Source organism: Camelus ferus, chromosome 16 (genome assembly GCF_009834535.1).
Source record: "Camelus ferus isolate YT-003-E chromosome 16, BCGSAC_Cfer_1.0, whole genome shotgun sequence".
In the NCBI taxonomy this organism is placed as follows: Eukaryota; Metazoa; Chordata; class Mammalia; order Artiodactyla; family Camelidae; genus Camelus; species Camelus ferus.
Window position 1 is genome coordinate 33,074,865 of NC_045711.1, and position 27,714 is coordinate 33,102,578.

Here is a 27,714-nt window from a genome sequence, read left to right on the forward strand (position 1 = left end):
AAGGGTGGGTTTACGCTTTGAAGCTTGGCAGTCTGGTACCCGAGAGGCCAAAGTGAGAAGCATTTGAGATACTTTCAAAGAAAAGTGCGAGGCAGGTCTTTTGAAGTCCTGCCACACGAAAGGAAAAAGAACAAAAAAATACTAAGTAGCCAAGTCAGCAGCCAGTGTTGATTTTGCCTTAGTCTAGTCCCCTTGACTCTTCATTGCTGAAACCTTCCTACTTCCTTCCTGCTGCGGGGGCGGAGGCTCCGGGGAACCCTTTTCGGACGCCGAAGGCCACACCGACAACTAGGTCGTTGGCTTCCACGCTTGGGAAAACGAGTTCCTTCTGTTGGAGACGTAACGCCCTTAGGTACGCGCAGCGCTTAAGGAGATAACTCAGAACTGGAGAACCGCTCCCTTCTTGAAGTCGCTGCTGAAGGCGGGTCGCACCCAAAGCAACGCGGGAACCGGGCCGAGGCGGGGCTTCATCACCCGCTAGGGGCTGGGCGGGGCTTCCTCACCCGCGCGGGGCGGGGCGAGGCGGAGTGAAGCTTCCCCAGCCGCTCTAGGGTGGGGCGGAGCTTTCTCATCCTTGCGAGGTGGGGCGGGCGGGGAGGAGCTTCTCCACTCGCCCCGGGGTGGGGCCGGGGATGGGGCGGGGCTTCCTCATCCTCGCGGGGCGGAGCCGGGGTAGGGCGGGGCGGAGCTCTCCTCTACCCGCCCACCCTAGATCCCTCTACTGCGCATGGCACGTTGCGTACCTCTCTCCCAGCAACCGGCCTGGCGGCGGCGCGGCCTTAAACTAGGGAGGCGGAGCTGAGACGGGGTCGGAACTGCCTGCTAACTTCAGGACCAGGTACCGGGCTGGAGGGGCCGCCTGGTGCGCTCCAGGGATCAGTCCTTCCTCGCCCCGACGCCGATTCCATCTCCCCAGGGGCGGCTTCAGCAGAGCGGCCATCCTAGGTACCCCCCTCACCTTCCACGGGCCCCTTTTCACCCGAATCCTTCTCGATTCCCAAGATGAGGGGCTGCAGCCCGAGAGTAGAATAGGCTTGGGCCTGACCCGGAGACACTGGAGCGGAGTTACCCCGCGGGATAGGCGAGCGCCTGCTTTCCCTCTCCCTTTCCTCTCTCATTTTCAGGTGGGAAACTTGGGGCCCAGATGGTAGTTTGTCTGATCTTTCAAAGAGGAGCCATATCCTATTGCTGCCTTCTCCCCGCACCCTACCCCCCACCGCATCCCCATCTCATCCCAGGCTGGATAGGCAGTGAGTCAAGCCCTCTTAACGACAGAGATCCAGGTGACTCCCAAAATCAAACTAAACAGAGCTTCTAATTATCTTGTTTTCCAAAATGTTTAAATGCCCACAGTAGATTTCGGGTGGAGATGGGGTGCGGGTAGGGGAGTAAGTGCGAGGGAAGGCGAGTGGTTAAATAAAACTGTTCACGGTTTCAGGAAATAGGGAACTAACTTCTCTGCCCAGCCTTCTGCTAAGATATCCTGGCATATTCTAATTCGACTTCTTCTAAAAGAGGAAAAGCCTTTTGAATTGGTCCTTTTCTTATTGTAGTATCTGTTGAAGTAGAACCATATTCCAATATGGGAGACCTTCCTGTAGCAGAGAACACCTGAGATGAGTAGTGAGGGACAGGTAAAAGTTAACCAGGTTGCAGGGAGGGTGTAGCTCAAGTGGTAATGCACATGCTTAGCATTCATGAGGTCCTAGGTTCAATCCCCAGCACTTCCTCTAAAAATAAACAAACCTAATTATTCGCCCACCCCCACCAAAATAAAATAAATAAATAGTGCAATAATAAATCAAGTAAATTTATTTTAAAAGTTAACCAGATTGGGAGAGTGAAAATGGTCCAGAAAGGGAAGCAATATCTTTAAAGTTTCTTCCTTTGGTCTCCATTTCCTACCTGCCTTTCAAGCTCCATGTCCTAAATATGGACCTATCCCAAGGCTTGCTTCCCAGCCTTCTGCTTTTCTCTCACCATTTTCTTCTTTGGTGAATTTCTGTCACTCGTATAACTTTAGCTAACTCCCAAGACCACACAGACTCTTTTAAGCATCAGTCTTAACTTTTCTAACTGAATGCTATATATTTCCCCTTAGGATATATAACTGTTTTCTCAACCTCAGTATGACTTAAGAGCTCAAACTCATCTTTACACCAAAACCACATCCACCTCTGAGCTTTCCTATTTTGTCTTTGACACACTACTCTTCCCCAGTTACTCAGCACAAAAAAATCGGAGTCGTCAGAGTTGTTCATAGGTAGAATGGATTCCCTTATGAGTAGTGAGTCTCTGGCACGGGAAGTTTTGAAGCAGAGACTAGATAACCTTATATCCAGGAGTTTTTGAAAGCTATTCCTCCAAAGAGTGGAGGATGGGCTAGATGACTTATGGTGTCTTTACTAATTAAATTTCTTTATTTTTCCTTCTCCACTCTCCATCTGTTTCTCAGCATTCCCTCTGCTGCAGGCTCTTATCATCACAAAATTGGTCCTTTGTAATTGTATTCTAACTGGCATTCTTTTCTCTGGGTTATTTTCAACTCCCCTTCTCCCACCCCTTTGCAGGTTAATAATATTCCTTAGAATGTTCGGTAGAACGAGGTTTCTCAAATGTTAGTCAATATGGCAGCATTACCATCATATGGGAGCTTGTTAGAATGACTCCCTAATGAAAATCTGCACTTTAACAAGATCCTTAAGTGATTTGCATGCACAATAAAGTTTGAGAGACACTACCTTAGACCACTGTTTTGTGTTTGTCAGCTTTCTGTTCAAAACCTACAGTGGCTTCTACTGCCTGCTGAATAAAACCCATACTCTAGCATGCACTTCGGGCCTTTTCGTTGTTCTCATACATGTGGAGTTCTGCCTCTGTGACTGCCCTCACGTTACCTGGAGAGAATATGCAAAGTGCTGACACACCTCTCAGCACATTTGGTCACTCATTCAGTATTACTGAGTGCCTACTGTGTGCTGGGCACTATTCTAGAAACCAAGAGATACACCTATGGACAAGTAAGCACTAAATAATCAGTAGTTAATACTATTTCCTGCTTGAAATTCCCATTTTCTTTAAGTCCTATGTGACATTTAAACCCTACCCATTCAATGAAACTATCCAGGTCCACCCCAACACATGGTAATCTTTCCCTTTGCTGAACTCCATAAGTAGTTGCCCATTTCTACTTGTGCATTCCCCAGACCTGCTGAATTAAAATTTTTGGAGGTGAAAGGTCGGGCATCCATAGGTTTTTCTAACTACACAAACTGATTTGAAACATGTCCTGGTTTGGGGACCAGTGGTTCAGATCATTAACGAAGCTGTTGAAATGGCAGCTAGAACCAGTTCTTGGGTCTCTCCAAATGGGCGGTTATATTTGTTGATACAGTGTTTTGATTTTTTGTTTGTTTTTTGTGGGAGGGGTAATTAGGTTTATTTATTTATTTTTAATGGAGGTACTGGGGATTGAACCCAGGACCTTGTGCATGCTAGGCGTGTACTCTACCACTGAGCTATGCCCTCCCTCTGATACAGTGTTTTGGAGTTGACTTTATTTTCTGTTTCCATTATTTTTTCCAGAGCATAGATAATTACTCTTGAGGATAAAAACCATGTTTATCTACATTAATATTTTTTCTTTCTGTTGTAGACTACTATTAAATTTCTTTTACATGATGCTTTTTGTCTAATGTTATTAGACAAAGTGCATTTGAATAATCTTGTTTTTCAAATTCAATCTGTATTTTTACTATTTCATGGCAAGATAAATGAGTCTAAACATGGTGGGGGGGCTTCTATAAGAAAAAGTTAGGTGAGAATAAATGCAATTTGATAAAAATCAATAGATGATTTTGAAAGGCCTCCTCATTCCCCTAGATTAAAAAAAACATTGCTCTGCCTTCTTTGAAGCAGTTCTAAGGATTTCTAGAATTCTATGTACCAGACTAAGTCCCTCCCACCCTCCATTGTTATACCACTACCACAACCCCTCACAACCCCAGCCCACCTCAAAAAAGAAGGAAAATGTGGGAGGTGTTTTCCTAGATTCTTCAAAAGCATTTCTAATTATTTATCTTAAGTCATCACTTTTTACATCAACTTTATTGAGATACAATTTACCTATAACAAAATACCCTTATTTAAGTGTACAGATTGTTGAGTTTTGACAGATGCACTCACATCACCACCACGCAGTAAAGATGTAGAACTTTTCCATCACCCTGTAAAGTTATCATATGTCTCTTCGGAGTTGGCCCCTCATCTCACTATTGGTCCCAGGCAACCAAGATCTGCTTTTTGTCTTACTTTTACTTTTTCTAGAATTTCATGTAAATGGAAACAATACATAGATTTGTCTGACTTCTTTCACTTAACATGATATTGTTAAAAATTTTTTAAGAACATGATATTGTTGCATATATCAGTAGTTTGTTCCTTTTTATTGCTGAGTAGTATTACATTGGTGTATATACCACATTTTAAAAATCCTTTTCAGTTGGTAGACATTTGGATTATTTCCAGTTTGGGGCTGTTGTGAATAATGCTTTTATGTACATTCATGTACAATTCTATGAGAATATGTTTTCATTTCTCTTGAGTAGGCTACCTAAGGAGCAGAATTTTGGGGTCATAAGAAGCTATTAAACTATTTTCCAGAAAGGCCATACTTGTTTGCATTCCTGCCAGCAGTGTATGAAAGTTCCAGTTGGTTGATAAACTTTCTAACACTTGGTATTTACTTTTAGCTATTTTGGTGGGTGTTTAGTGATATCTCATTGTGGCTTTGTGTACATTTCCCTGATGACAAGTGACGTTGAACATCATCGTGTGCTTAGTGACCACTCGCGTATCTTCTGTTCAGATTTTGCCCATTATTTAAACTAAGTTGTCTTACGGAGTATAGAAATTCTTTATATATTCTGTGTTTAAAGTCCTTTGTAGACATACACACACAATATATTTTCTCACAATCTTTTCATTTTCTTTTTTTTTTAAGTGAAAGTAGATTTATTGAAGAAGATACACACTCCATAGACAGAGTGTAGGCCATCTCAAAAGGCAAGAGAGGCAACCAGTCTTTTCATTTTGGCAGAAATTTTTAATTTTGATAAAGATCAGTTTATCATGTTTTTCTTTTATATTTCATGCTCTTGATGTTTTTTTTTTTGAATCTTTACCTATCCCAAGATCATGATTTTCTCCTCTGTTTTCTTTACTAGTTTAAACTTTTCCTTTAGTTCTATGATCCATTTCAGATTAATTTTTGTGTACACCATAAGGTAAGGGTTGAGGTTCATTCTCTCTAAATAGATACCAAGTTGTATCTAGACTATTTTTCCCCATGAAATTACTTTGGCCATTCTCTTGAAAATTAATTAACTGTATATGCATGAGTCTATTTCTAGATTCTGTGTTCTATTCCATTGATCCATTTGTCTATCCTTAGACCAAAATACACTCTCTTGATTACTGTAACATTAAAGTAAATCTGGAAATCAGGTAATGTAAGTCTTTTAACTTTGTTCTTTTTCAAAATTATTTTGGCTATTTTAGGTCCCTTGTATTTCCATGTAAATTTCAGGGTCAGTTTATCAATGTCTTTTAAAAAGTCTGCTGGGATTTTAATTAGGATTGAGCTGAATCTGTAGATCAGTTTGGAAAGAATTGATATCTTAGCATTATTGAGTCTCCCATTTTATGAACATGGCATATCTCTTATTTAGATCATCTTTAATCCCGCAGTGTTTTATAATTGTAAATGTACAGGTCTTATCCATAATTTATTAAAATTATTCCTAATTATTTTATGTTTTTATAGGTATTGTAAATGGTATTGTTTTTTCAATTTCACTTTCTAATTGGTCGTTGCTAGGATATAGAAATTCAGCTGGGTTTTATAATTGACTTTCTTTCTAAATTCCTTTTCTTAAGTATAGAATACTTAGAATTTTCTATGTGTACAATCATGTTGTCTATCAATAAAGAATTTTACACCTTCTTTTCCAATCTGTACACCTTGTATTTCTTCTTGCCTTTCGGCATTGGCCAAAACCACTAGTACAGTGATGAACAGAAGTGATAAGAACATTCTTGCTTTGCTTCTATTCTCAGAGTAAACTCATTCGTTCTTTTTATTGCTAAGTAAGTTGTTAGCTATAAATTTCTTATACATATCTTTTACCAAGTTGACTTAGTAAATTCTATTTCTATTTTATTCCTATTTGACTATTTCTAGTTACTGAGAGTTTTTTTTTAAATCATGAATTGGTGTTGAATTTTGCTTTTTCTCCATCTATTGAAATGATTGTATTTTTTCTTATTTACTCAGCTAATAAGGTAAACTTATACATAATATAAAAATTGTATTATTTTTAAAAATCCCTTAAACTTGGTTCTTAATTTGCAAACAACTTCAAAGAAAGACAGTTTTGTATATATTGATCCATTTTTTTAATGTTAAATCAATCTTTTATTCCTATGGTAAACCCCATTTGGTCATGATGTGTTATGCTTTTAGCCATTCTATAAGTTCGTAACTATAAATATCAAAGATAAAACAAGATCAGGGTGATTTGAAAAAAGATAAGATACATTTGAGAAATGGCAAAAGCTCTTGGAAATGGGTAACTCAAATTTAAAACTTAGTAGAAAGGCTGGAAAATAGAATTTGAAGAAATCTCCTAGAAAGTGGAGAGTTGTAAAGTAGGAGTGAACTAAGTATAATGCTAGGGGATAACTCTAGAATTACACCTTTAACTGTTAGAACTTCTGTTCCTATCTCTTTTCAAAGAACTAATATTCCCCAGAATTGGAAGATCTAAATCTCCACACTAAAAAGACTGACTAAGTGCAACTGGCCTAGAAAGCAACCAGTCCAGACTGCAGGAGGGAGATGGAGGGCCTCGGGAAGGCAATCTCCAGGGAAACTTTGGAATGCATGAGTTTGAGTGTATGGAAAAATACATTGATAAGACTAATAGCAGAGACGTTGGGGTATTTGGGAAAAGTTAATAGCTACATGGAAAAATAAGCAAGCGAAAAAATGAGGCAGTTATTAACTCTAGAGGAAAAAAATGGGTGTACAAAAAAGAAGACGTGATCATCTCTAACTGCCTCAACTAAGAACCGTGTTTGCATAGTCATAGTAACATAAATGTGGACTATTGTTTTAATTAAAAACTATGTTAGAACTATGTTGGGAGAATGAAGGCAGGGAAGTAGGGTGCAGGAAGGTGATATAGGAGAGCTGAGTCTTCATCTTCCATGGTAGGAAGTTAGTAGATAAATGTTTAAAGTGGGTAAGTCATGGACATAAACAGTATTTAAGAATGCTGATAAGAAGCAGGATAAACAGCCACAAGAATTGAAGGTAATTGCTTCTTCATAGCGGTCAGTGGAGGACTGGGTCAAGAGAAATTTAAAAATTAATTTAAAGAAAAAAAACCATATAACAAACTTCTCTTTTCTTATAGAGACTGCAGTATTTCCGAACGTACTTGGCCAAAGTACACCCAGGTTTATTGTCATTGAAAGTTTCTCTAAACAAATCCTTAGAATCTAGCAATTTGTAGGTCTAGTACAGTGCTTTGAATGTAGACTCATGGTAAGTTTTTATTCATCAACAGGTATTTTTATAAAAGGAGATTTGACTAACTCAATTTGTGTCTATCTTCCTTTTAGGTTTAAATTTTTGAAATTGAAATAGGTCTACACATTAGGAACTCATGTCTTTTCTTGTAAGTAAACCAGAGCGAATTAGGGTGAGTGTTTCTATTCTTCTTGCTTTACTATTTTTATTTTCTGAAAAGCAATGTGTTTTGGCAGACATTGTAGGTGGTTTTTTTATATGGTGCTCAGAATCATACACAAGTGAGGGATATATATAATGAAGCAGGTATTAAGGCCTCCACTCCTGAGAAAAGAGTTTGCAGGCAGAGACTGACCAGAGACACAATATGGCCATCAGCTTGTCTGATAGAGAAGAAACAAGGTGGCCTATGTTACGAATATCAGTCATGCCACATTAAGTTAGTTGCTAGCCCTTTTCAGTGTAGATATGTACCGGCTAGTGATCGTTCCATTTCCTATGTATTTTCAGTGAGTGTGTGTGTTTTAAAAATCAGCATCAAAAAAAGATCAGCATCAAATTGTAATCATTGAAACACTTTTTTTCTAAGTATATTCATAGGTATTATACCTGAGGATTTCACCAGCTAAAATGATCTCAAGAACAAATACTGGGTTTAGCTTCTTTACAAGCTTCTATAATTTCGTAAAAGACTGTCTTATTTTATTTATTATCAAGTACTTAATTTCTAAGTGCAGTAGTAATTATTTTAAAATTCTGTAACAGTACATATGTGCTGTGAGACATTATGAATATACCACTTTCTGTAAATATTAAGGTCAAGTTATATTTTGTGGTACAGTGCATATGAACTTTTTATATCAAGTTTTTTTAATTTAGGGTATTCTTCTTTTAATTTGGAAAAAAATTGGTATAGAGAAGGGCAGAGAATGATGTTATAGTTTCACTTCATAATCCATATTATGCGAATTATTTCTGAATGTTACTTAAGCTTCCTTTTTCTTCTGTTTATGTGTATAAGAACAGTTTATATTGGAAAGAGTAACTTTCACTGTTAATTAAGAGAAAAAAACCCCAAATCTCTCCTTAGCCTGAACTCTACCCAGTGGAAAGGATGCCCCTGAGCCAAACTTTAATACCAGTCCTTAAGTGAAATGCAATCTTGATTCCATTGCTTTTAAATATGAGCTTCCTTTCTATTTCAACCTAGCCTGATTCAGGTGAAACCAGACCACTGACCAGTATGCTGGAAATCTAATACTCGCTTGAAATAGGCCAGTAAAGTGAACCACGGTTTGGTCAGGCTAGTTTGGTCCTTGTAAACCTGGCAGAAAATGTAAATGTTGGTTAATATCTTCAGAAATCTTAGTGGATGAAAGAATATGCACTGTGCTGTTTCCTTTTACAAATTAATAGAGACTTGTGAAAAACTGTTTCAGCCCTGTTTTCTGTTTCCAGCAGTATTGTTCAAATTGGCATTAATTATGCAAAGCATCTGTAACAGACAGCCATGGAATGACTAAGATGGAAGCAAAGGCAGTTTTATATGTAGGAAGGATGAAAACATTCTTCATTTTTAGGACCAGTACTACTTGTTCCTCTTCTGTCAGATTTAACAATTGTTCATCAAATTAGGCAAAGAAGAATAGAGAAAAAAATTAATCTATTGTTTTCAATTGGTTTAAATCCAAGATTGTTCTCAAAACTTTTCCATAGAATTGTATCTTAATTGTACTACATGATTCTGTTTTTGTAGTTATGAATTTGTTTGTCTATCTAATGGCTGATAGCTAATTTGTTGTGGCTTGGAAGAAATACTAATTCTCTTTGGGGTTTTCCTCTTTAGCGGTGGGTCTCGGAAAAGTTCATTGTTGAGGGCTTAAGAGATTTGGAACTATTTGGAGGTAAGTACAGTATGGCATTTAGCTATCACTTCAGGATAAATACCACTACCCTTTATTGATTACATCATTGTTATAGACGTTAGTGATTTGAAGGACAAGTCATACTATATATTTGGCTCCTTTTTGAATCCATGGTTTCCCTAAAATTTGAGGACTAATCTGGCAGTTGGCCCCTGCCTGTCTTGATTGTTAGAACGCCAATATTTACTTAAAAACACACATTTCTTCTAAGTATTTGTCAAGTTGAAATTCACATTTTTAGAGGAAAAAGCTAGATATTTAAAAGTCTCTATCCTTGAAGATTTAAAAAATAAAATTATAGTCAGGACAAAGGCAGCAGTGATATAAAAGTTATAGTTTTACAGACCAATCTAGTTGGCTGATCTTTTCATGGTAGAAATTATGAGACTTAAGAGAACTAAGGAAAAAATCTGTAAGGCAAAAATATTAACTTCTATTGTAACACCCAAATGTTGACTCAGAAGCAAGGTAGATTTGCAATTTTGAGGTTTAACAGACCCAGACATTCCCCTTCAGCTGTTTTCAAATTGAGCTTTTTGGGGAACTGTGATCTTAATTTAAAGCAAAGAAAATTCTTTTTCTTTTTTTGTTTTCTATTTAATTGGAGGTACTGGGGATTGAACCCAGGACTTTGTGCATGCTAAGCATGCGATCTACCACTAAGCTATACCCTCCCACTTGAACGTTCTTTTTCTATAAAAAGAATTGTAGTAAAGCCCCGTTCTTTGTGTCTGAACACCAGGGTACTCTCTTTGACTCCTATAGCTAAAGAAATGGGTTATCAGATTGTGCACATTGATTGACTGGTCCAGAATACCCTCTAGAGGCTTGAGTAATTGAAAACTCAAACTTATTAGTTACTAGGTGGTACCTATTAATTCATTTTCCGAATGCTACTCAAAGAACTTTTGGCATTGTATTATTCATGAACTTTGTCAAAGGGTTGTGTTTTAGACAAATAAGAGTTTAGAAGAATGATGAGTTATTTTTGATTCAGTTATAAAGAATAAAAATAAGCTGCACAATGAAGGAAAGGCTAATGGAACACAAATACTATATTCTGGTCCTATTCTCATTTTTTCCCATCATTAATGAGAATACAAAGGTTTAAAAGTAAACATTAGCATTAATGGAAATTGAGTTGGGAGGCCAGTTTACAATTAATTAGTTAAAAATATTCTGGTTATATGAATTGGATTAATGGATTTTAGCTTCAGTGTCTTGAGTGTAAGATCTCTCCCTATCTTTTGATAATTCCCTAGTCTCTGGTCTGAGGAGGATAAAGAGATTGTTCTATATATTGTTTACATCTTGATGAAGTGTATATTACCAAGTTTGTACACTTTGGTATATTACCAAATTTGCCTTCTGCTCTGGAGTACTGAGTTTGATTTCCTCTCATCTATTCATCTGGCTTCTTACTTTTGACAGACTGTCTTAAGCAACTGCTTCTGCTATCTGTGTACCGGGAAACTGATGTCCAAGGCACACACACACACAAAATCTTATTTTGATAAATTGAGGCTAATTTATTCTGCAGCCAATCTCTAACAGCATAACATAAAATATTTGGTAATGTGTAATCATTCCAGTACTTCACAGTTAAAAATTTGATCATTTTTATCACTTTTACAGGATGGAGAAAATCAAAAGCACAGATATGAAATTTGTCTGATTTTGGAGCAGAAAGTCGTTTCAGTTGTCCTTTGCTTTATTTGTTTTCACCAGAAGTAGCAGAGGGTCAAAAAGCCCTTGCTTTATTTTCATTCAGAATAGCTTGTATCTGGCTGGAGAATCATATTGGGTAATGATCCCACGAAATGATCCCACATGTTGCTGTATAAAACTTTTTTGGGTTTTGTTTTTTTTTTTTTGGTAAACCTGTTTTCTAGTCCCTGCACTTCCTGGGAAATAGACAGCCAGGTCTATAACTTTATACAGAATTTTTTGTTCACAGCATAAGACTCTGAAACCAGCCTATTGAAAGTAGAATTGTGTGCTGATGGAAAGTCACTGTATGACAAGAACTGCAGGAGTTGGGTTATACTCAGTAAAGAATGCTCTCTGTAGAACAGGAGCCTTGTCCAGTTTTGAAGAGCCATAGATTTATGTTTAAAACCCCATCTAGCTGCAGCATTTTTACTGTGGATCTCTGTGTCTGTGTGCGTGTGTTTACATGTAGCACTGCAGGCACTTTTTGCTATAATGACTCTTAAGTAGTTTCTATGAATAAACGTAGTCCTAAGTGCAATAGTTGCTGTTCTGAATGTGGGTGTGTCTTCTGCTAAAAACAAAATGCCAACAATCCATTTCTCTACTCCAGAGCAGCCTCCGGGTGACACTCGGAGAAAAGTAAGTGACTTTCTAGGCTCTAGCACCATGGCTGTTGCATGGAGATGATTTGTTGTGGAATTCTGTGAGTTCTTTTGTTTTTTGTGATTGGCTTATCATTTTATGTTTCTGCTCATCTGTCATTGAGCTTTATTTGTAGTGTAATTCTTCTACTTGTGAAGACTCAGGTTTCACCCTGGAGAGATTATGATATGTACTGTGAAAACTGAAAAAGTCTCAGGCCTTTTCTGTCTCTCTTGGGGATTAAGGTCTCCTGTCCTTCCCAGCCCTACCAATCACCCACCACCCTCTCCAAAAACAAGAGAAAATGTCAACAGTCTAACATGTGGTTATCTTTTAGTGGTACTAAATTTTCCAACCTTAGTCTGTTAATGATAGATTCCAGTCCACAGAGATAATATAGATTCCTGTCTATATTATATGGCAGGACCTCAAATCTCCAACTTTTAAAACAAAACCCCAAATCTTAAAGTACAAAACAAAAAAAATGTATTATTTTATTGGCAGAAGTTACAAGACTCCTGCCCTGCCTCTTACTGTTCTAGTTTGTTTTACCAGTGGAAATGAAGCAGCGTACCGAGCTGTTTTTGATGCTGTGAATCATTGTCTCACAAAAAAAGGATAAGAGTCCTTTTCTCCACAGACTTCTTCCTCTTCTCAGATGACAGACCTTTGTGCCTTTTGCAGGACAGCCCCAAGGTGAATGCAGGATAATGCTGCTGACTAGGGGTTTCTCTTTGAGTAAAGCTTGGCTGGGCTTTACTAGCAAAGAGCACCTTTCTATCAGATTCAGATATTTTCCAGTCAGGAGACCAAAAACATGCCCCACAGGGTCAGTTAGGTATTTTTCCAGAGTACAGTACCAATTATATACAGTTTTTATATTTTCACAGCTGCCCATGTTATACCAAAAGCTATCCTGTGTGAAACCTGTGGGAGGTTGAATGTGTTTATTCGTTGGGCATTTCATAAATATTGTCTTTATGTGCTTTTTTGTACTTTGTTTTAAACTCTTTAAACAAAGTTATTTTATGGTCATTTCTGAATATCAGTAACTTATGTATTTTCAAATGCTCCAGAATGAACAAAGTGCTTTTCATGATGGGATAAACTAAAAAAAGATTTTGACGGAATTAGTTTCTCGCTCTAGGCAATTGGAGGTTGTGCATTACACTAATACAACTATGCCATGCTGTGTTTAAAGAGAATGGACTTAATAGCTCATCCTTTTCATCTGAATTTTGACCTTTTCTAAATCTGAAACAGTATAATGGACTAACATGCCTTTCTTGTGGTAAAGTCAGACCAAACCTCCTCCACTCAACATATTGCCTTTGTTTGTTTGTTTTCCTAAACACAGGTTGGCTTCTCTCTGCATTCAGACTAGAACATGCACAGAGTAGGAAGCCTCCATTTTAGGATCATTTCCAGTGAGCTGGGGACAGAATGGTGGAGGAACCACAGCAACCACCAGACTAGTTCATTCCAGATTGCCCAATGAACTCACAGTCCCAATTCCCTAAAGAATTTTATTTTCTAAAACTTAACATTTTTAAGTAGTTTTCTATAGTCAGCAAAGACGGGGGAAATATTTGTCAGGTTACAAAATAATCACATCAGTAGATTTATGAATCATTCCCTTTCTAGGCTCAGCGAAAGTGTGTCTTCAGTGTGTAGCCTGGGAGGTGGCATGACTTACATGCACTCCTAGCAAGGAAAGGGGGGATAGGCAATTTAAAAAAAAAAAAAAAAAGCATCCTGTCTGTAGTTCTTCCAAAGGGAGTTATTTAAAGCGTATTATTATTTTTTTTAATCTCAGGACTCAGCTATCCTTTATAGTCTTTTTTTTTTTTTTTTTTTGAAGTTAGAGAAGCATTAAGGAGTTTGCCTGGAGATCAGAGGAGAGACCTTCAAATACAAAGTAGTTGTAGATTTGTTCTCATTGGGCCATATTGTTACCTGCTGAAAAATGCAGTACTTTCTCATGTGCAGGTGTCAGGTTCTGATCTACACAGTTCCCCTAGTAACAGGGGAGCTAGTGAATATGTTATAGGAGGGCTGGCATTTCCAGTCGAGGTCAGCATGTTGAACCATCTCCAGTGGAACTGGCTGGTTCGGTTGCTCTCCTCTTCAGCCCATTGGAATGACAAGGTCATGGGCAGAAAACCTCCTGAGTTCAAATGTTGCTTGAATGATTCTTTTGTAAGGATGTGCCAGCATTGTTGTAGGCGTTGGGAAATACATCAGTGAAGAAGACAAGGCCCTGACCTCATGGAGCTCTCAATCTAGAGGAGGAGACGGGCAATAGATAAACTAAACTGCAGTGATCACTGTGAAGAAAAGAAAGCAAGATGATGCAATAAAGTGACTGGGAGCCTCCCTGACTTTGGCTGAACTGTCTTCAGTGAATAGATGACATTTAAGTTGAGACCTCAGTGACAGAACAAGAAAGGTGGTGGGGGCAGGGAAGGAGTAGGGCAGGGGTGCTCCAAGCAAAAGGATGGCAGGTGCGAATTTGCTAAGGCTGTGCTTGTCCAGAGGGGTCCGGTGCAGCAGGTCCAGGGAGTGTGGTGTGGGATGGAGTCATGGGAGCAGGTGGCAGCTGAGTCATGTGGAGACTCACAGGCCAGGGTAGAGGGGTAGGTGACCCTGATTTTATCGAGGAGTAGATTGATACCTGAGAAAACAGCATCTGCAGAGCAGCACGTGTGCAGCGGGTTAGAGGTACAAGGTGGAGATGGACTCTTCCAGACGAACTTTGCATGCAGCTTAAATTCTCAGCAGCGGGGAGTCGCCGTTTCCAAGCTCGCGGCTTCAGCTTTTTGTTCACATCGCTACTCCGTTTTGTCCCTGGGTTGTCTGTACCTCTCTCACCTGTGTGAGGCCCCTGGCTTGTAGTAACAAGAACCTTAAGGTTGTTTTGAAAACAAGATAGTTTCAAGAAGCTACAGTGGCTATTAAATGATCTGAGAATTTGTTTTCAGAGCATTTGAAAGCACAGATATGTGTAAAAACCAAAATCAAACCAACCTTAACTTATCAGGCTCTACTTAGGATTCTGTTTTCTGCATTCTCTCTGTTCTGTCTTCTTTGTTGAACACGAGAGTGACCAAAAGTAGGCAGCAAAAGGAGGAGGAGAAGAATAGAATTTATAGTTATTGAACACCCATGATACCAAGTAGCATAAGTTCTTTACATATTTTATCTCATTTCATTGTCACGACAAACCTGTGAAGTGGGAATTATTCTAGTGATGAGATGCCGAAGATCCCAAGGGTTAGAGGGGCTTGCCCAGGGTCACAGAGTAGGTGATAGACTGAGTTCAAGTTCTGCCTCTCCCTGGACCCTAAGCCTAGAGTCTTCACATCGCACCATATGTTTTACTCAAAATAGCCTTTCCCAAATTGGGCAGATGTTAGGCACAAAAGACTTCTCTGTACAGGTACCTCTGGGAAGTGTTAGGTTAAACAAAGTTAAACTTTGTCAAACTACAGAACTTCTCAAAGCCTTTAACACAATACATAGTACCCGTTGTAACAGTCCATGAGAGAGAGTGCTGCATTTTGTAACTTACTTGGCCATGTAAACTTCTTTCATGTGTTAACTGCCAGGATCAATGTTCCATGGGGTCTGCTTTGGGGAAATCCTACAGAAAACAACTAGGTAGAAAAACGGACAAGAGACAGAAAGAGGCATTTTCACTTTGGAGGAGTCCCGCATGGCGAATAAATATATGAAAAGATGCTCAACTTCATTAGCAATCAGAAATGCAAATCAAACCCACAGTGATATTGGCAAAAATTAAATCTGAATATATCAAGTGTTAGGGAAAAGATGGATCAGTGAGAACATACTTGAATTGCTGGTGAGGGTGTAAACTGACATAACCATTTTGGAAAACAATTTGGCATTATCTCCTCAAGGTGAGTGTTCATATACTCTGACCTCCAATTCTACTCTTAGGTATAAGCTTTAGCATATATGCGTCAGGAGAGATGTTCAAAAGTGTTTTTAGTAGTACAGTTCATAATAGCAGAACTGAAAAACAACCCAGAAGCCCATCAGCATTGGAAGGATAAAGTGAAGTACATTCACAAAATGAATATTGCACAACATGGGTGTACAACTTGGCTTTATATTTCTATATGTAATATATATAATAATATATGGGTGAATCTTAGAAATATAAAGCTGATTAAATTAGAACTGTGGCTTGCCAGCAGGGGTCAATTTTGTTTGACTGGGTTCCTCTCAATGTCAGTGTAAATGGTACCAGAGGCAGAACCCCATTTGATTTCCTTCTATTGGTTGTGTCAACTGTTTTGAAACCAGATGTGCTTGAAATGTCAGGACACCCCCCAACCCCCAGAAGGTGATGCCGCCACGTGGGAACATTCTCAACTGAAACACTTCTGGCTCGTGCTGAGCCAAAAGCATTTCATGCGTTCAAAGACCTTTTCCTGATCAGAGGTCAGGTTTATGAAATGCAGCATGTGAAATATGAGCTGGCCTAAGGCTCTCTGTTTCAGTTTTACACGTACCTGAAGAAAAAGGATCCAAAAGAAAGAAAAACACTCATAGTCCCTAAATCATACAAATAAATTTGGTCTGGAAGAAGGAAACAGCCTGTTAAGCTAAAGGAAGAGCTGTTGGCCTGCTATGAATTCTGCTGGGCACTTTCCATCAGGACTTCAGATATGATGCCTGCATCCTAGATGGCTTGCGTCCACCTTCATTTGCAGCCTGAGTGGGCAGGACCGAGGGAGCAGGTCACTTCTGTCTGGGATGATGGCTGAGACCTGGCCCAGTGTGTTACCTGTTTTCTTGCTTCACTTGGAAATATCAGGTTATAAATAGTCTGGGCTCTTGGTTTGCTAAAGAGGAGGCCTCTTATAGCCACATTTTGCCTATAGCAAGATTCAACATTTGGGATACGGTAGTCAGGACCTTAAAAATGGGACCCTAAAGCAGCAGGAAGTTCAAGAGAACCTCCCCCTGCCTACCCGTCTGCCTTCTCTTTTCTAAATGTGCCTTTCTCCAGACATCCTTCCCCAAGTAAGACTTTCATGGTTTTTAGCCAATGAGGACAAGGACAAGCAGATCAGTTGTTGACTGGAACTGGCCCTTGTCCCCCATTTGTAGATAGCACTCACACTTACTCTGGTATTAGTGCCGATTACTGCACTGAACAGCTGAGATTTTACTCTATTTCTCATCAGATAGTGCTGGAACTACTTCCTTGCTCCAGAGTCAGAGTTTATGTGTTTGTTTAGAAGCCAGTCTCCTCGTGGGTCTGAGTTACCATCTCCTCACTCCCAAGTTTCCCTTACTAACCTATTTTTCTTTTTGTTTAGACCAATGAGGCGAGCTCAGAGTCGATAGCATCCTTCTCCAAACAGGAGATCATGAGTAGCTTTCTGCCAGAGGGAGGGTGTTATGAGCTACTCACCACTATAGGTAATGTCCAGGGCTGTCATTGCTTTCATGCTCCAGGGGCCGCTGCAGCTTTCTCGGCATCCTTAGATGGATGTGTGCCAGAAGCTGTCAGCCAGTTAGCAGGATTCATGGTGACAAAACTGGCTTTTGTGGGTCTTCTTTGGTTTTCTTCTTCCAAGTATGAAAAAGAGATCACGTTTCCAGGAGAGAAGCTTTTTGGCAATTTTCTCTTTCGGGCTGTATACTTCTGGAGTCCCAGGCCATAGTCAGAACAGTTGGCTGAGAAGGAACTGATGGAAGGAAAATCAAGAAATAACAGAAGTGAAAAGTTTTACCTTGAGTTTTCTTTTAAAATCAGTCTCTGTAAGGAAGCTGAAAACCTTTGTTATTGTCCCTGTTTATGGCATTCCTCTGTCCTTTTAGGCAAAGGATTTGAGGACCTGATGACAGTGAATCTAGCAAGGTACAAACCAACGGGCGAGTATGTGACGGTACGAAGGATTAACCTAGAAGCTTGTTCCAATGAGATGGTGACATTCTTGCAGGTAATAAAATGTGAATGTGACACTGGAGGGTGGGCACTTAGTTCCAGTAGTAATTACAAGGCATCCCTTACGTCTGTCTTCTGAAGTAGCTTCCAGGAAATGAAGTGAGATCAAACCAAGAAGTTACAGAAGCTCTCGGTGAAAAATCTTGGGCATTTGGCATTAAGGATTCTGTAACACTGCTCGGCCCAGTTTATATTCCCCTCTTCTCCAAAGATTCCTTTGGGCTCATTTATTTATTATTCAGAGAGGCTAAGCAACTTGTGCCTGGTCATACACACTAGTCAGTGGCAGAGGTAGGATGCACACCCTGACAGTCTCGTTCCAGGTAGAGGGCAGCCTGCCCCACCACAGTGGACCATCTTCCAGCTCTTACTGTCCTGTTAGCCTGATGGGCCTTTCTATTGGAGAAGCAAGTAGCTGCCCTCATATTAAACTAGGAGAGGCTGCAGGTCTAGTAACTGCCTGGAGACTGGATTCTCCTTCACAGATGAAGGCACGTGCTGAGAATTCTTCCAAGTTAGGGCCTGGGTCAGTGTATTTGAGTACAGTTGGTTGCAGCCTCTCCCCCTTCTTTAACTACAGTGTTTTTCTGAATTCACGCTCATCTGATGCTGCTCTAATACCAGCTCCTGGGTTCAGTGTAGTTTTGTGGGTCTGAGGATAGAGCAGAAAGTCAGTCCCAGCTCAGCTATTTGGGGAAAAACATATCTGAGTTTGTTCTAGAGCATTCTGGGCTTTGTGATTCTTTATTCTGGAGACCCGTGGACAGATAGCAGGTGCTGCCTATTTAGTCTTGGCTCATTTCCCAGAGCCTAGGACCCTGGAGTTTCTGCTGTTCTTTTGTCCAATTTTTTTTTTTTTTACATCTCTGTCCAAATTTATTTTAAAATTCGTGTATCTTACAATTTCTATAGCTGCTCCTGAGGAAGGTGCCCTGAGCCTGAGGTCACTGGAGAAATCTCTCCTCATACTTAGTAGTTATTGTTTGTTCTTTAATGCTTTCTTTCCTTGTTTCTCTTGATAACGACATTTTCCTTTACAACAGGAAAACATTTTTTGTTTTCTTATCTTGGAGAGGAGTTCTGTGTCTTGGCCCTCGAAGTCGAGCTAAGCTTGTAAGTTCCTCAGTCTTCAGTCAGCAGCTTGTTTTTATCGTCTCCGAGGTGAACGGTGACCCTCGGCTGTGTTGCTGGCTGTCCCCCTGTCGGTGGGGAGTCATTTCTGGATGCTGTCTACAACTCGCGGGCAGAGCCGGGCTGGCTTCCCCGCTGAGACGGCAGAGCCTAGTCTCTCTCATACTGGCGGGATCTGCCTAGGCAGCCCCCAGGATTCTAAGAAGAGGACCCAGAAAGGCCTAGGTCCCCGTACAAGTCATGCTGCCACCTTCATGTTGCGCGTCACTCCTCGGTGCCCCTGGGTTCTGACTGCAGCTTACCATTGCTTTCAGGGGGAGCTCCATGTCTCTAAACTCTTCAACCACCCCAATATCCTGCCGTACCGAGCCACCTTTATTGCAGACAATGAGCTGTGGGTTGTCACGTCATTCATGGCGTATGGTGAGTGGGAAAGGGGTCCTGGCAGAGAGGGGTTCTGTGAACTCTGCTGTCAGCTTGCTGATGTGTGTGTTTTCCTTCTCTGTTTCCCTTCCCTCTGTCCCCATGATTCCTACTTCAGGTTCTGCAAAGGACCTCATCTGTACACACTTCATGGACGGCATGAATGAGCTGGCGATCGCTTACATCCTGCAGGGGGTGCTCAAGGCCCTGGACTACATCCACCACATGGGATATGTGCACAGGTGCTTTCTTGGGCCTCCTCACCCTTTACAAGAGGGGTGTCTGGGTGCATGTGCCCTCCAGTAAACAGTTGAAGGTTGACTGAAGTGAGTGAGGCCAGTGTTTAAAGGCTCGGACTCTTGCCCTTGCTTCTGCTGGGGGGACAGAGCATTTCCCCGTCAGTGCTGAAGCCTGGTCCTGAGTGCTGTGTGAGGGGGACATCTGACATGTTGTTGCCTCTGCACGCCTGCCCCCTCCTTCCTTGGAGCACCCAGACTGGTGAGTGTGCCCCAGAGTCAGCCTTGTGCCGAGAGGCTCAGGAGAAGACAGATTGCTTGGAAGACAGTGTCAGGAAAAGCGGCTCCTGGTAGGAAAGATAATAAAACTAGGACCCCTACCTAAGTCCACATACAGAGGAGCACTTCAGATGGATTACAGGCCTAAATGGAAACTAGACACTTAGATAAGAGGAAATGTGAGGAAATATTTTTGTGACCTGAGGCATACCATAACTTCTAAATGTTTTACAAGCACAAAACATAAGGCAGGAAATTGATTGATTTGATTATATCAAGATTAAAGCTTTCCCTCCAATAAAGGACACCATGAACAAAGTTAAGAAAGGAGTTACAGTGTGGAAGATGTTAGTTTTGTCTAAAACACACAGGAGATTACTAACAAGGAAATCTTGTGACTCAATAAGAAATGGATAGCAAAGCAGTAGAACAATGAATAAAGGAAAGAAAGCCCAGAAGACTAAAGGTCATATGAACAGACACTCAAACCTAGCAAGAATCAGATAATCAAATTAAAGCAGGAGGATGTCACCTCATATACCTAGGACTGGCAGTAATTCGGAGGCTGAGTAAGGACTGGTGTGGCGAGGAGGTAGGTCTCCTGTCTGGATGGTGGGTGGTGGCCCAGTACAGCCTATCAGGGTCACTTGGAACTGGGACCATCAGTGCTGCCTCTGGGTGCACACCCCCAAAGAAGCCTGCCCACAGGCCCATCGGGGGTGTGTATGTGGCCGCCTTTGTTCATATTTGTGGTGATTAGGGGCAGCACGAGTGTCCCTTCCTGGAAGAATGGATTAGTAAGTGTTAGACCCCACCCCAGAGAGCAGGTGGCAATCAGAAGCAACAATTAGATGTATACAGATGGTGGTTGGAGAGCTTGAAGATAGAGTACTGAAGAATGGGATGCATAACACGGTACCACTAGGTGAATTGAAAATGGCATGCAGAACAGTGATGCACTTTATGAGAATGCTAGCAAGCAACACGCGCAGATTAAAGGCAGTGGACAGTAGAGGAAGCAGTGTTCTGGGAGCATAAACAAGAACTTTAACAAAACATAAATAGGTTTTAAAATCTGGTGATTTGAAGAAAAAAGCTGGTAATATGTAAATAGGGTCATTCTGTTTCTTCTTTTTCGTATATGTTTGATTTTTCATAAGAATACGTGTTTATGTGTATATAATACATACATATACACGTATAACACTCACACACACACCAGGGTAGAGCACTGACTGGATCTGGTGTTTGAAGACAGAGATTCACAAAGCTTGGTGAGGGACTCCTGCTGCCCGGTGACCCCCCTCTCTGCCCCCAGGAGTGTCAAAGCCAGCCACGTGCTGATCTCCTCGGACGGGAAGGTCTACCTGTCGGGTTTGCGCAGCAACCTCAGCATGATCAGCCACGGGCAGCGGCAGCGTGTGGTGCACGACTTTCCCAAGTACAGTATCAAGGTCCTGCCTTGGCTCAGCCCGGAGGTCCTCCAGCAGGTCTGTTCACGGGGTCCCTAGGAGCCCCCATGCCCCACCAACTCATGATTCCCCAAGGAGACCTTCAGGACTTTCCCGGCGATGGGGTTGCCCTCTGCTTCTGAGTGGAGCAAGGGCTTCTTGGAGGGAGGACTTCCCTGTTGGCAGGTAGACCTGGGAGGCCTCTCTGCCCAGGCGTTCCGGGCCCATTGCAGTGATGTCGTTCCCCTCTGTGGGGTCCCAAACTGGACCTCATGCTCCCTTCCGAGAGGCTCCCATCTGAGGGGAAGAGCAAGCATTTGGGAAATGTTTGGTTCTCTCTCCACCCCTGTACTAAGCAGGAGCGCTTCCTCCTGCGGTTCCACAGCATCACCAAGACATTCATTCCTCCTAAAATAGCAACTCTTCAGTGGTGCAGGCGAGGAAAGTCTTAACCACGGGTCCCAATTTGGGTACAAGCATTCTTTTCTTCTCCCCAGTTTTTGCTCCAGTCACTTCTTTTTCTACGAACAGTGACCAAGGCTCCAGTGGAGTGACCTGTGGCTCTTTTCTCCTGATTTAGAATCTTCAGGGTTATGATGCCAAGTCTGACATCTACAGTGTGGGAATCACAGCCTGTGAACTGGCCAATGGCCATGTCCCCTTTAAGGACATGCCTGCCACCCAGGTAAGCCTTCAGCCCAGAGGTTTCCTTCTGGCCTCACTGCCTTCTACAAATACTTGTTGAGGACCTGCCACACTCAGGACACCGCCAGGGCTACTAAGATGAAAGACCCAGTCTCTTCCTTCAAGAGCCCTCCCAGTAGGGGAGATAGCTGTGTGACTGTTGACCTCTGTCTGTGATATCTGCGGTGGTAATGGAGCCCAGCTAGGGCAGGGCAGGAGCAGGCTCTCTGCTCACAATCGCATGGCCTGGAGCCTACATACCAGGTGTCTATCTAAAACATATACATCAAGCTAACAAATTTTTATAAATTTGTAAAATATGTCTATCTTCATACCTTGATCAGTATACCTGGAAGGCCAGTTTCTAACTTAGGATTCTTAGACTTCTCAGGTTCTGCGCTACCATGTTGCAGCCAATACCACTGGAGCCTCCAGCCTGCAAGTTCACCTTCTGTTCATGCCCCTTTTAACGACTGCCCTTTGGCCACTCTAGGCATACACACAGCCAGTGGCATTGGAGACAGACCCAGGGAAGAGGCTTGTCTAGGTCTTATCAAGTCCAGGAAGTGGACCTGGGTCATTTGGGCAAGGATACCTGGGTCCCAAGTACCTGGAGAATGACCTAGAACTGGGAGGGGGTTGGGGCAGGGGTGTAGGCTCTGAGTGAGCCTCTCTCTGAACCCACAGACTGCTTGTCCTGTGGGAGGCGAGCAGCTAGAGAACAGCCAAAGGGCTGCTCTAGAGGAGAGGACCCAGGGAGGCTTCTGGGCAGAGCTGACACTTGAGTCTTGAAGACAAACAGGAATTAACGGTGTGAAGAATGGAAACTGGAAGGAGACTCTTTTAGGCAGCAGGAAAAGCATGTGCAAAGACCCAGAGGCAAGAAAGAATAGGATCTGGGAATAGCTAGTAGTTGTAAATGGCTGCAGTACAGGTGCTTCTGGGGGTCTGCTGGGGGACATGGCTGGAGAGGGAAGCGGGGGCAGATCATGGAGGACCATGTGGGCCATGCCAGGGCATTTGGTTCCAATCCCAAAGCACACGGAGAATTGCCAAAGGCCTTTTTTTTTTTTTTTTTTTTTTTTTGACAGGGAAGGTAATTAGGTTTATTTATTTATTTTTAGAGGGGGTGCTGGGGATTGAACCCAGGACCTTGTGCTTACTAAGCAAGCGCTCTACCACTAGAGCTACACCCTCACCCCCACCAAAGGCTTTTAAGCACAAGAGTGATAGCATCAGATACACATTTTAGAAACATGACTCACAGATGGATTCGCTCTGGGAGGCTGTTTAGGAGGATATGGAAATCTATCCTAGGTAAGGATCTAGAAAATCTAAGTAAGATGGTAACAGATGTTCAGGAAAGAGTGAAAAGGCTGTTTAAGATAAACAATAGATACAGTTCCAGAAACAGAGTCTCCAGTAGAACTCCCGGTGATGATGGAACTGTTCTGTATCCGCACTGTCCAACACGGTAGCCACTAGCCGCCTGTGCCTGCTGAGCACTTAAAATGTGGCCAGTGAGACTGAGGAACTGAATTTAAGTTAATCTAAACATAAACAGCTCTCTGTGTGACTGGTGGCTGCCATATTGGACAGCACAGCTCTAGAGGGAGTTCCAGGTTTCTGTATTGGGTCCCTCGTGAAGGTGACGAGGACATCCATGAGGACAGCAGTTCCTGCGGTGGGCTGCTGGGACATGGAAGGAGTCTGAGGACTTTGGAACAGCTGCCCAGGCCTAGCCTGCCCCTGGGTGCACTGGTCCCCTGCGGCAGCTGCAGCGACACCCCAGGATACGGCGCTGTGGGCGCTGCGGAATGGACCCCATCGGACCCACCTGGGAGTGGCAAACTAGGGCCAGGCTTCAAAGAAAAGACCTGGCTGCTGCCTTGACCCTAAGGCGAGGGCTCTAGTTAAAAAGATATAATACCTTATAAAGGGGCAGAGACTGTGCACCCCTTCCTTCCAGCCATGGTGAGGGCGGGTACTTCTTTGCAGTCCTCCTCTTCAGTTTGGGCTAGCTAGGGTGTGGCTGCCGAGCCTGTGGCCAGCACGCCTTTGGAAAAGTCAGACTTAGTCCACTGCTGCCTTCACTCCCCCTGAATCACTTGTATATTGGGAAAAGTGTATTTGTGAAGAAACCCTGGCTCTGTCCTCCCCAGATGCTGCTGGAGAAACTGAACGGCACGGTGCCCTGCCTGCTGGACACCAGCACCATCCCCGCTGAGGAGCTGACCATGAGCACTTCGCGCTCAGTGGCCAACTCCGGCCTGAGTGAAAGCCTGGCCACCAGCACCCCCAGGACCTCCAACGGCGACTCGCCGTCCCACCCCTATCACCGCACCTTCTCTCCCCACTTCCACCACTTTGTGGAGCAGTGCCTTCAGCGCAACCCGGATGTAAGGTACGCCTGCTGGGCTGGGAGGGGCTTCTGGGGGCGCCGAGGCAGCTCTGGAGTTTAAGGCAGGGTTTGAGGGGACGCATCTGCCCTGTGAGGGTCTGGGTTCCCCGGAGGAGTCCGGAGCTCCCGCAGCACGAGGGATCAGCACGAGGCTTTGCTGAGAAGCCAGCATGGCTGTTGTTTCTTGTTGAGCTGAGGGAAGGCTAGAGGGGCACTTGAGGATAAGGCAGAGCAGCAGGATTCTGGAAACCAGGCACAGAGGTGATGCTGGTCTCTCCTCCCCTTTCTCTACAGACCAAGTGCCAGCACCCTCCTGAACCATTCTTTCTTCAAGCAGGTACAGTAGCACTCTCCCAAGGCCCCCTGGGTTTTTTTTTCCTGGCCTATGGTTCCAGCTACCTTCAGTCCCCTCAGCTTTGAGGTCTTTGGGTATATTCTTCCTTTGAAGCAGAGAAATGACTGTGTTTCTGAAGCCCTTTGATGGCAGTGCTCCTCCCTCTCGTAGAGACTCTTGGCTCCAACAGTCCATCTGTCACTGGGCCATGGTCCCTCACCCCATGGTGTCCTGGGACTCAAAGCAACAGGATCCACCCCCAACTCTCTTTCCTCCCCCAGATCAAGCGACGTGCCTCAGAGGCTTTACCTGAGTTACTTCGCCCTGTCACCCCCATCACCAATTTTGAAGGCAGCCAGTCTCAGGATCAAAGTGGAATCTTTGGCCTGGTAACAAACCTGGAAGAGCTGGAAGTGGATGACTGGGAGTTCTGAGCCTCTGAAGAACGCACATTCTCTGTCCCAGGACGTGTGAGCCTGCAAGGACCCTTCCTGAGGGCTGGCCACATTCCTACCCTCCTGGGTGCAGGTTGGGCAGAAAGGACATTTCTGCCAGGAGAGTTGGCTGCTTACTGACTGGGAAAGAAATTCCTCGAGAGAAGCTATCCTTTATTGCTCCGAGGCTTTTAAGACACAAGGGAATCCCAACAACCAGGGATTGGGAGGGGCTGGAAAGCTGACATTCACAGTCCTGTGAGCTCAGGCACCCTGACCTCTTCGGAAGGAAGAGATGCTGTTCTGGCCCTGAGGGCTGAAGTCCAAGCCCAGAGTTTGACTCAGTGCCCCAGGGAACTGTGTGACTTCTTCTGCCCACCCTGGCTCTCCTACCAGCCTGATTCCATTCTTTTCCTCTGCTCTCGGATCCTATAGGTTCACGGAGGGGCAAGCAATAAGACCCCTTCCCCTCAGACCTCGCCCTAATAACTGAAGAGAAGGGTATTTTTTCTTTTTAAGCACTAGGTTAAGGCTGGGGAAGTCCCTCCTTATCCCCCTTTCGCTTGGGCCCTGACACCTAAATCCTTCCCTTGATTCATCTGTGTTGCTCATTCCTTTCCCACCAAGAGTCCATGTGACTGCCTCCTGCCAGCTTCCTCGGTGCTTCCTCCAGGGGCCGTAATGTCTTGCCTAACCTGAGGGCTTAAGTCCTTATGCTGTATTAGTTTCATTGCCAGAACAAATTAAAATTTCCAGAGAATCCACAGGAGAATGACATTGTTGTGTGTTGGCCGCGCAGGCTCAGACGTGACTCATCCCACCCCGGGTTCTACCATCAGAGAGTGGTCCCACAAGTGCTTGTGGAAGCACAGCAGTGACCTATTTCATGAGCTAAACAACCTCACAACACACACACATTTCTTTAAAACTCATCATGGATTTGTCTCTTAATTATCTAATGTTGATACTATCAGTTTTACCCTGTGGCCATCAAACTGCTCTGGGGCTAGAAAGGTCTTTGTGCAGCCCATCCGCAGGACCACTTCTGAGCCACCAGGAGTCCAGGTAGCAGAGGCTCACTTTTGGCAGGAAAGGAAGTGGAGGGGTTTTGTAACAGGACTCATGGTATCTCCTTACCACTGGAACTAATACTCAAAGAGCAGGTAACCTAAGAACCAGACCCGGCCCCTCCCATTGTCCTGGCTGGTGGCCAGCGAGTCCGGTCTAGAGGACAATTCTAACCTCAGCCTCCTCCATGGTCCTTCCCAGCCTGCGTGCGTTCCCTGCCAGTCCCTCCGCAGGGGGTGCCCTTCTCCAGCTCAGGCACTTGTCAGATGAAGGAGGCACCCCTCCCTCTTCCCTGGAGATGCTTTGATCCATCAAATGCCCTCACTTTCCCTTTCCTCAGAAATTGTAACACCAGTTTACAAAAGAAAAATAGAAAATCTCTTGGGCAGTTACAGGGGTTGAGGGGAATGGGAACGACCTGAAATGGCGGAGGGAGTGAGAAGGCCAGGTCACATTTATTTCCAGTCCTGCCCAGCTTTTTTTTTTTTTTTTTTTCTTTTTCTTTAAACCTCAAGTTCCCTTTTCTTGACAGCATTATCAGCTTGTTTTCTTTCCTCTGAAGTGCTTTCTTCACCTTGCCGTCAGCTCATCCTCAGCGCCCAAAGTGCTGATTCTGTGGTGGCCACCTTCAGTTCAGCCCGCAGACCGTCCTGGGAAGGGCAAGGGGCCTCTGGAGAGGCAGCCAGGCAGTGCCCACGTGCCCGCCCGCCCGGCTCCTTGTGCTTCCGAGGGCTTCACCTTCCTTCCATCACCACAGCGCCCCTTGAGAGTCTGAACGCAGGTGTGGAAGCTTGGCCAGGAAAGATGCACATTAACAGTCTTAGAAGTCTCACACACACCACATCCAGGGAGTGCTGAGGCCTGCAGCTCAACCCAAACATAAATCTTTCTCCAGAGAAGGATGGGGTGCTGAGAAGCTGAAGCACAGCGTGGGTGTGCTGAGTGAGCCAAGGGAACAGCTGGGAGCTGGGGAAGCCTGCTGCCTCCCTCACTCCCCTGCCAGGCAGAAGGTGCTGCGCTGTTCTGTTCCCTGACAAGTGTGTGGGCTGCACTCTGGAGCCACTGGTTCTATTCCTGCCACAGTATGGGAACAAGCTATGTTGAGGGCTGTGCTTCATGAAATAGCTTCCAGCCCAACAGTCCCTGGTGCCCAGTGTCTCTGGTGTCACCCCCAGAGATACCAGCTGTGCTCCCTGCACAGCTTATGCTCCACCCCACAAGTGAGTGACAGTCCCCTGCCCCCTGTGTGCCTCAGACCTGTTGTGCAGTGTGCTGGAGCCGAGACCGCCGGCTTGGCCAGAGGGCAGGGAGTAAGGAGCCAGGGTTGGAGTAAGGAGCCAGGGTTGGGGTCAGGAGGCCTGGCTTCTCACGCCAGCCCTGCTGCTGTAGCTTTGCTACTTGGAACAAGTCACTTCA

General features: G+C 43.5%; 1 protein-coding gene across 17 annotated transcripts; it reads left to right on the top strand.

The window, feature by feature from the left end:
* On the top strand, positions 1-25,999 carry STRADA (STE20 related adaptor alpha). 17 transcript variants are annotated; one of them, XM_032457113.1, is made up of 15 exons: positions 1-352; positions 755-838; positions 1,125-1,283; positions 7,687-7,766; positions 9,441-9,498; positions 11,843-11,871; positions 17,226-17,328; positions 17,731-17,852; positions 19,303-19,411; positions 19,530-19,653; positions 21,245-21,416; positions 21,958-22,062; positions 24,224-24,465; positions 24,757-24,799; positions 25,078-25,230. In XM_032457113.1, exons 4-15 carry the CDS (start codon positions 7,731-7,733, stop codon positions 25,228-25,230), a joined length of 1,296 nt encoding a protein of 431 aa, XP_032313004.1. In that variant the 5' UTR covers positions 1-352; positions 755-838; positions 1,125-1,283; positions 7,687-7,730. The 17 variants fall into 17 exon arrangements, with proteins under 17 accessions (XP_032313004.1, XP_032313001.1, XP_032313006.1 ...); XM_032457110.1 differs by lacking the exon at positions 1,125-1,283 and having other exon boundaries at positions 755-945; XM_032457115.1 differs by lacking the exon at positions 1,125-1,283 and having other exon boundaries at positions 2-352; positions 755-945; positions 7,687-7,742.
* Positions 26,000-27,714: the final 1,715 nt, after the last annotated feature.